The sequence below is a fragment of the Astatotilapia calliptera genome, unplaced genomic scaffold (genome assembly GCF_900246225.1).
Source record: "Astatotilapia calliptera unplaced genomic scaffold, fAstCal1.2 U_scaffold_214, whole genome shotgun sequence".
Lineage (NCBI taxonomy): Eukaryota > Metazoa > Chordata > Actinopteri > Cichliformes > Cichlidae > Astatotilapia > Astatotilapia calliptera.
Genome location: NW_020535746.1, coordinates 1 through 9621, shown reverse-complemented (window position 1 = coordinate 9621; position 9621 = coordinate 1). Strand labels below are relative to the sequence as shown.

At 39.4% G+C, this 9621-nt stretch overlaps 1 protein-coding gene across 1 annotated transcript; it reads right to left on the bottom strand.

Moving 5' to 3' along the window:
* Nucleotides 1-358: 358 nt before the first annotated feature.
* On the bottom strand, nucleotides 359-4774 carry LOC113017837 (uncharacterized). Its single transcript, XM_026160944.1, has 5 exons — nucleotides 4650-4774; nucleotides 2686-2864; nucleotides 1243-1413; nucleotides 993-1115; nucleotides 359-882 (listed from the first exon to the last, which is right to left on the bottom strand). Exons 1-5 carry the CDS (start codon nucleotides 4772-4774, stop codon nucleotides 590-592), a joined length of 891 nt encoding a protein of 296 aa, XP_026016729.1. The 3' UTR covers nucleotides 359-589.
* Nucleotides 4775-9621: the final 4847 nt, after the last annotated feature.

Sequence of the window (9621 nt, the reverse complement as noted above, 5' to 3'; positions counted from 1 at the left end):
ACATTGTTCAATAATAAAATTATTCCTCAAAAATACAACTTGCCTAATAATTCTGCACTCCCTATAATAACAAATAATAATTGTTGTGGCGTTTTATGTGTTTTTTCTTTGCTGTTATAACAGAATAATTTGAACAAACGTGTCCAGATGTAGCTTGAACTTTAGTGACCTTAACTCAAGTCTGGATGGATTTGCACATAATTTAAAAAAAGAAATACACACTTAAATCAGAATACTTCTATTATTGATTTTGACCAAGAAATCACCTCAAAACAGCACACACAAATGTATATTTATGTTAACCTTAAAATGAGTCAGAGGAGCCTACCTGACTAAAAAAGAAGAGAAGTGAAATTGCTGCACGTATTCAGACTTTATTGTTCATTTGAGACACAAACTCCTATAAAATATTGGTTTTAATTCTGACACCGCCACCATGTTCTAAAGCTGTAGATTGTTACTGTAACCCATGAGGGTCTTGGCCAGGGGAGAGGGCCAAGACCCTCTTTCGGTGGGAAAGTCACCACCGAAAGTAATCAACCAAACTCTACATGTCAATATTGTTCTGTTTACTCATTTGCTATTCAAACTATGCTTGTCTGAGCAGAGGGAATAACAAATGGCCAATGAAGGTGCTGTGGTTGTTGACATTATCAAAAATCCAGGTGTCCGGACGGAGCCTCATGTACACCTGGTCTCCTGCAGCCAGCTGCAGAGTCATGCCATTGGTGGCTGTCTCATAGCGATTTCCAGCAGCATGGTTGTACACTGTCACCATCTGCTCTCCATTCTTCATCAGACGCAGCCCCATCGGTCTAGTTGATATATTATGACCAGAGAAGCTGAAGTAATAAACTCCTCTGACCGGAGCAGTGAAAATACCTGGAGATGATGGACACAGTTACAGCTTATATGGCTTAGTGGTAGTGAAAGCACTTATCTAACAAATAAACTCATAAATGTAAGAATACATATAATTATTGTAAGTTTACCTGTTGCAGGGTTGTAAGAGCCTGAGTTAAAGTAGACATTTTTGTAAGTCAGTGTGATCTCTGCACTCATTGGTCCAGTATTTCCAACATTGCCGATAGATGCTCCAAATGCCACACGGCTGCCTGGAGATGCATGGAAATATGGGATTATTTCTTTGGTTTGACAACAACAAAACCTGAACCTGTATCAGTACACTGATAAAGATCTATACATGTCAGAATAAAACCTCCAGCTGTGTTATGTTCTTACCTTGGATTGATGATTTCAGATCTGCCAGCTGTTTCTCAGCATTATTCAGCTTGGTTTCTAGTTGTCGTAATATTAGGAAAAGTTGTTCATTTGTCCCAGCACAGAGTTGAGGTGTCTCAACAAGGGAGCCTTCACTTTCAGATGCTTGGCCATCCACCTGAGGGAAGGCAGCTGCACACAGAAAGAAGAGGCATAAGGTTAAGACTGCAGTCTTCATCTTTTCAGAATTTCTGTTCATCTGTGTTAGTTCCCCCCACAAGGCTCTAGATATATACTGTATCACAAAGACGGAAGTGTCCCTATTTTTTTCCTTTCCGATAAACAAGCACAAAGAAAACTGGGAGACAATAATTATGTGATTGAGACAAGATAACACTTCATGAAAAACCTGTTTTAAGCCCCATGAATGATCCTTCTCTTTATAAGCGGTGTAACATGAGTGGTTCATTGAAATAACAGCAGAAAAAGCAACTGTCTGTCAGTACGCAGTGAGTAATGTTGGACTTCTCGCTGGAAATCAGCAGCAGTAGTAGTCAACATTATAAATAGCAATTTCAGCTACATTCTAAGGTGAACTTGAACGCAACATTTAAACTGAGAATTTTTATACTGGAGATTACAAAGTAAAAGTTGTGAAAGCATGCAAATGCAATACAATAGTCTAACAAGCAAACCTACTGTTAGAATTAAGGCATCCAGCTGTCCTGCTCTTCTTTATCACTCATGCTCCTTCTTGTTTGAGGTTATTTCTCTGCATGCTTATAGAAGGCAGTGTGAAACAATACATGTATTAAGGCTAATTTACACCACGGAGCACTGCTCCAAGGAGTCTGGCGTAGCTTTAACAGTGTCTGTGAAGCTGGATTCAAGAAAAAAAACACAAGTTTTTTTTAGGGCATGTGTAGGACCATCTTGTGCCAGTACAGAATGTGATGTCACTAGCTTGGTTGGTTGTTTACTACTAATAAACCCAATTAATTAATTTAAGTTAACTAGTGACAGAACTGGGTGTTTAACAAGGAAGCTAAAAAATAGGAGTTTACATTTACGCTGCCCCTGGTTGCAGCAATGAGTTTTATGTTAAAAACCAACTACATACTTTCACTCAGTTTGTTAAGTAGAAAGTGGTCGTTTTTTTCTTGCTGGTATGCTGATGGATACTGGGAGTCCCTTTTGTGCTTTGGTGACAAGTAATGTTTGTGGTGTGATGCATGTGTAGAAACATGTTAACTGTTTGGATGTGCTTGGGAAAAAAGACCATTTTAATGCATAAAACTGTGCTGAGCGGATTTTGTGAATACCTGCTCTGACAGCTGATTGTACCATTTGGTCTCTACATACAACCCGATGAGTTCATAGTGAATAGTGTGCTTATATGGTGCTAAGAAGTTTAGTGGTAGTGAAATGCAGCACTAAGAATACGTATAATTATGTTAAGTTTACCTGTTGCAGGGCTGTAAGAACCTGAGTTAAAGTAGACATTCCTGTAGAGCAGTGTGATCTCTGCACTTATTGGTCCAGTATTTCCAACATTGCCGATAGATGCTCCAAATGCCACACGGCTGCCTGGAGATGCATGGAAATATGGGATTATTTCTTTGGTTTGACAACAACAAAACGACCTGTATCATTACACTGATAAGATCTATACATGTGTTGGGGGAAAACTCTGTAAAAGACCCAGGAGAAATAAAGACACAATGAGACAAAGTTACTTTCTTTATCAAACGTGTACACGGGTGAGCTGCTAAGGACAACTCACACCATGCACAGTGGCTTGGTAATTTTTATAGGAAAGACAGTGAGAACAGGATAAGAAAATACAAAACAAATAAAATAAACAACTCCATATGTGGCGCTAGTCTCGTCAGCAGAGAGCTGGGAGAAGGCTGTGAGAGATAAAACAATCTAAAACAATATGTCCCAAAACAGTATGTCTTTGCTGAGAAAGTCTAAAAAGATAATTCTAAACTAATCTAACCATAGGGAGAGGGCAGACAAAAGGCATCTTTGTACATTTAAAAGAAGGTAAAGAAACATAGAATCATTTTTCCTGTAACATTCCCTCCTGTTTTAACTTATTTTAAATGTATACAACAATTGTCTGTGAAGGTTATTTATTAAGTATCTTAAGCAATTTTTTAATTTTCAAAATGTCAGCATAGCAGAAATGGAAGTCATTTGGTCTAAAGATTAAAACAAAATAAAATAATAAAAAGAAAAAGAAAAACATAGTAAATGAAAATCATAGTAAATGAAATAACAAGTGGAATAAACAAGAAAAAATAATAAAACTAAAACTACAAAAAATAAAGGATAAAAACCTTATATTTTAAAACGAAAACTACAAAAAATAAAAGGGTGAAAAGTAAAATGAAAACTTTATATTTAAAAATGATGAAAACCTAATATGTAAAATGAAAACTTCAAAAAATACAAGGATGAAAACCTTATACTTAAAATGATGCAAACCTTAAATTGAAAACTTTATATGTAAAATAATGAAAACTTCATATTTAAAATGAAAACTTCAAAAAATAAAGGATGAGAACTTCAAAAAATAAAAGGGTGAAAACCTTATATTGTACCTGCATAAACTACTAATGTGTTAATCAGTGCATGATCACTTGAAAAAGGCAGAAGTCATTTTTAAACACCACGTCATTCATTAGCAGTTATTACAAGTTCTCCTCTAACAGAATTGCAACGGGATGCTGTTCTTCTTTAGGCACGGCAACATAAGCAGTCATTGTAGTTGTTATCATCTTTGAAATCATTACTCTTAGACATGGCGGTGTAGCTGCTCCAGATGTGTGGTCAGTGACATATTTTTGCAGAATGGACAAATTCTGCAAAGTTTCATAAATGTCTCCTCCAGTTTCGTATCCATCAGGGATAAAAGTGCAACATGTTTCCCCGATCAGCTTGCAAACTCCTCCTTGTGATGCTGTTAGCAGGTCTAGTGTCAGTCTGTTCTGCAGCACCATCGTTCTGATGGCCTGCTGTTCTCCTGCTAAGGCGGTTCCAGGGCCTTAGTTAAGTTGATGTGTCGTAGCAGAGCATATCGGTTGATTTCCACATGATCCCGCACCTCGGCAACTCCAATGCCGGGGATCAAGCTCTGTAAGAATTTCACTCCTCCTCAGATGCGAAACTCTGGTTCCTTTACTGCTTGGTGCCGTCCGTGCACATCCTGTCTGGTAATGAGTCTTTGTTTGTAGTATCATTCGGTAGCTGTAGTTGGAGCGACAGTTGAGGCTCATCAGTGTCGCATTACTGGCACAGGTTTCGTTGAGTGAACAGTCCATACACTTCCTCTCGTTCCTTGGTGGGCAGAAAGTGTATATGTATTTGCATAGCAGTCAGTTTTATTATTCAAGTAAGCTGTAGTGTTCATAAACTGCCACCAGAAATTAGTGGCATAGCCATGGGGAAACTTGGTGTACTTTCCTTTGTCATACAGTGTCTGCCTTTTCTCCATATAACGTGACTTGTTGTCCCTCACGGAAGCAAAGGTGAGGAGCCCGGCCATGGTCAGGGCCACTGCAGTTGTTAAGAGCCACCACCTCATGACGACGGGACACACCCTCCTGTCGCGAGTAGACCCCCCGGCCAGGAAAGCTGACCCCTCCACCGGGCGAGATCACAACAAGTGGGCGAGCCTGCCGTCAGCTGTGTTTAGATGGCTTCACTTACTGGCTCTGATGGATGCAAGATGGTCGTTCCGCTATTTTGCAAGCTCCAGTTTTTCCTTTGGAGCACTTTGATCAGAACCCAGTCACCGGGCTGTGATCTGCAAGACACTTGATAGACATCATTACATTCTTCGTCATTTACAATCATCTCTTTATTTTCCTACAACTTAGACATACATTTTGCTACTGAAATTGTATCTGCCTTTTTCACTGGGTAGATTTCTGGCCACTTTGAGAATACATCTATAACCACTAGGGTGTATTTTTACCCTTGGCATTCATTTAGCTCAATAAAGTCCATATGGATTGTGTGGTCTCAGGTTTCCCTGAGCATTACATTTTTGACACGTCATGCATGTTCTGACAAATTGTTTTGCTGAGGTTTCAAAATTTACAGTGTAGAATTTACAGTGTAGAAATGAGAGTATTGTGTAGAATTTACAGTGTAGAAATGAGAGTTGACAATACTGGTCAGTCCCCCCGTTGACAAATGCGTACAGCCATGAGTCACTAATGCCGCCATTTTGTGGAGGAATTTTGGCAACACTGGCTTGCCATAACACATCATTAAGTCGTTTGTCAGAACTGCACCGTGTTTTAGCCATTTTGCCTGCTCTGCTGTGCTTGCTGCTTTTTGTTCATTTTTCAACACATCCAGTGGAATCTGATGTGTGTTTACTGCCATCAATGTGATGTTTGCCTGTTGTGCCGCCTATTTTGCTGCTCTGTCAGCAAAATTGTTGCCTGTAGTAATGAAAGAGTCAGTAGGCGTTGTAAGAGGTTGGCATGGTGAACTGGTTTGCCAGTTGGTGTAATCATTCCTCTGGTTTTCCAGATTTTTTGCAAAATGATGCACAGCAGAGAAAACATACTGGCTGTCTATATAAATGGTTATTTGTTTATCTTTGTGTATTTGACATGCGCAACAATCTCGTGTGAAGTGACCTTCCTCTCCACGGTTCTAGCAGGCGTTGTCTCTATGTTATCTGCTGTTTCTGCGTGGCTGTCTGCGGCCTTGGTGTTTGTGACTTTGCTCGCCTCTCTGTTCCTGATAGCCACCTGCGAATTAGTGTTTTAGTCTGTTGTCAACAGTCAGCCTTATTTTTAAGTTACAGAATGCTTCTCCCTTTTTTTGTTTTTTTGTTTTTTTTGTTTGGGAGAATAGATGCAACTCTACATTTTCACTTAAGGCAGTTTAAGATAATTTCTAGTTCTTCAAACAATGCATGGATCTCACACATTTCAAACTTTCAAGTTAGGGTTGTTTCCCATTTATACAAATATATATATTTAACTTTGCATTGCTCACAGCTCATAGCTCACAGCTCTAAACCTAGGCATTTTTCAATCATATGCCTAATCACTATGTGTCACTGTGATTCTCAAGTATGGTCACAAGTTCGTTTAAATTCATTTCCAAAACCAACAAAATAATCAAACAAAACCAAAAAACATAAACGTGTCAGGACACAAAAGAAAAAAGAAAAATGCTGCCACCCGAACAAGGCAGAAGTCTGCATATGTTGGCTTTTAATAGCATGCAGCTTGTAACATAGTAGACTAATGTGCCTGTGTTAATTCAGCTCCATATTATTGTGTGAAGTTCCACTGGGTTGGGAGTGGTTTTGTGTGCGTCACATTTTTGGTGAGCCAATGGCTGGAATCAGGTTGGACTAATTAGAGGCAGGTGTACTTGACTGCACTGATACACTGGTCTACTTATAGCCCACACTACAAACACTGCTGTGTCGTTTTGTCTCTCTGTGCAGGTATGTAATGTGATGAAATCAGATATGTTTGGGATGGATGGGTTTTGCGCTATGAATTTTATATTAAGTGTGTCGTTTTGTCTCTCTGTGCAGTCCAGGGCCTATTATATGCCACAGCCTAAAGGCAGCAGAGTTCCAGAGGCTTGAGTGACCACTGACTATATGCTTGCAGGGTGGTGGGTCTCCAAGGACAACTTCTAACCCTGTTAAAGGCAACATGTGGGGTGCAACTTGGCCGTGTGGCATAGCTGGCTCTGGCCTTGGGACTGTGTGTTTTTATACAATTCTTAAGTGGGACACTGGACTGTTTTATCTTTTATCTCTTGATATATTTTTCGTCAATAAATTATCTTTTAGAATTTTATTGACTGTCATCTTTTTGCCCACGACTGAGACGGTTGGTGAGACCTAGAGTCTTTCTTTGGGTGTGTTACAGCAGCTTCTGCTCTAAAAGAAACAAATAAATAAAAAGAAAAGAAAATGTGTAACATGCTCATCAGCTTAGCAGTGTCTACATATTTAATTCAGCTTCTCAATCCTGTAGTTTTAGCTGTTGTCTACAGGGTTTTGCTTATTGGTTGTTATTATAGGTGTGCTCTATATCTCAGCAATGTGTCATTCTAGGATGATAGGTTTCAAGCTGGTCAAGTGCCTCTATGCACTTCATTAGTTTAGTTATTCTCCGTATTGTCTTCATCTCACATGTCATTACACTGAGTTTCAGCAAACCTTAAGCTTGATGCAGACTACTGCTTAACAATTATCCACCTCACATCATAACCGATTAAGGTGCCTCTTCATATTAATATTGTCATTGTTAATATTATCCTCTTTGTCTTATATAACAGCAATAGCATATTATAATATTTTATCAGTGTGTACCACTATACTACTCCTGAGCCAATTTGTTAGTTAGGATCATCTTATTCAGCAAACAGATAATTTAGAATTCATCCAATCTGCGGTCACATTTGTTCTCTCTGTTGCATGGCGGACCAGGCAGTTCTATTATAATATATTATTTATATTTTATTTTGTATCCATCAAGGGCTTCAGATGACCTGCAGTATCATCCTTTTCCCAGGGTGGAGACAGTTACCTTTTCACACACTGTCCTTGGCTGAACAATGACACAGCCTTAATATACTTTATTTATGTTATTAAAATATTTTCGTGTGAATTATTTGCTTTATATTCATTTTATACATGCTGGGCATGGTCATCATGCCAACTGTGTTTCATTGTTAATATCACTTTACAGGTTGTTATCCTTGCTATTATTAATTTCAAATACTCTAAAGATCATTTCTACTGTAATTTTCCCTTTGTTTATCTTTATTTCGTACTTTTTATATTTATATCTACTCAGTGGGGTCTGTTTTCAACCCTTTTAAACTACTACAAAACTACTGTGATCTCTAGTTTTCACTTAATAAAGGATTATTATGTTCTTCCTGATATGGGTGGTGCTGCAGATGCGGCTGCAGGAATGGGTGATGGTTTACTAAAAGGATTGTGGGAACTGCACAGTGTCTCGTCTTCTGGTTTTACTAAACTGGCAGTTGAGTTCTGTTCTTCTGACTGTTTATATTTTGTTTTCTTAAATCTCTCAGTTTACAGACACTGTTTTTGTCCGGCGTCTGGACTTTTCTTTTCTCACCACTGCTCGTCAGCAGGAATGAGTTTTAATTTCACTTGCTTGATTACCCATCTTATTTATGTATTTACTTATTTTTGTTTATTAAGTAATATATACACGATACAGCTGCTATCACCTTCGCTGGTATTAGAGACGAGAGTGGTTGCTCACACGCCCTTCTACTTTCGGACTATTTCCAAAAGCGGTGTGAACTTTACGAGACGGAACTCGACCGTTCTCTCAACTCACCAGCACGTCAGTGAATAGCAGTAAAAGAAAAACACAGTAGGAGCAGCTCAGTCTCTTATTGGACCGTGAAAAGTCAGCTTGCTCCGTTAATTAAAACAATACACACACACATACATTCACATTCACACTTATTCGCGCGATCGGAACCCTTATCATAAGGGGAGCTGCCAGTCTTTCTGTAGACGAGCTACTTATTCCCTTGACCCAGCTGGGGGAGCTACTCAGAGCTCCAAACCTAACCCACAAGAGTGGGGAGCTTCCAGTCGACGAGCTCCAAGCTACCAGCCGACGAGCTACTTTAAACCCACAGAAGTGGGGAGCTTCCAGTCGCGACGAGCTACTTTCGCTATTTTAAATTCCCTGAATTTAAAATACGATTTTACGCAAGATTGTGTCAGTGTGTCTGTATCTACCTGGTCAGTGTCGCCGGGTCTGGTCCACCTCGATCGGGCCCCACCACCGTGGGTCGCTTTCTAAGAACGTTGGCCAAGACTCGAATTTAACGCCCTTGGTCTTTGACCACACACCTAGTGTGTGGGCTGTCGACAGACGAGCAACGTGGACTGGTCACGGAGATGGGACACGATGGAGGCGCTCCGGCTCCGAAGGACCAAGAAATGTTGGGGGAAAACTCTGTAAAAGACCCAGGAGAAATAAAGACACAATGAGACAAAGTTACTTTCTTTATCAAACGTGTACACGGGTGAGCTGCTAAGGACAACTCACACCATGCACAGTGGCTTGGTAATTTTTATAGGAAAGACAGTGAGAACAGGATAAGAAAATACAAAACAAATAAAATAAACAACTCCATATGTGGCGCTAGTCTCGTCAGCAGAGAGCTGGGAGAAGGCTGTGAGAGATAAAACAATCTAAAACAATATGTCCCAAAACAGTATGTCTTTGCTGAGAAAGTCTAAAAAGATAATTCTAAACTAATCTAACCATAGGGAGAGGGCAGACAAAAGGCATCTTTGTACATTTAAAAGAAGGTAAAGAAACATAGAATCATTTTTCCTGTAACACC

Bases quoted from the DNA above. Each gene is read 5' to 3' on its own strand.
- LOC113017837 (XM_026160944.1), bottom strand. From the start codon at position 4,774: ATGGCCGGGCTCCTCACCTTTGCTTCCGTGAGGGACAACAAGTCACGT. The intron at 1,414-2,685 runs GTAAACTTAACA...TTCTGTGTGCAG, and splicing joins TTCTTACAGCCCTGCAACAG to CTGCCTTCCCTCAGGTGGAT. The intron at 883-992 runs GTAAACTTACAA...CATCATCTCCAG, and splicing joins CTCTTACAACCCTGCAACAG to GTATTTTCACTGCTCCGGTC.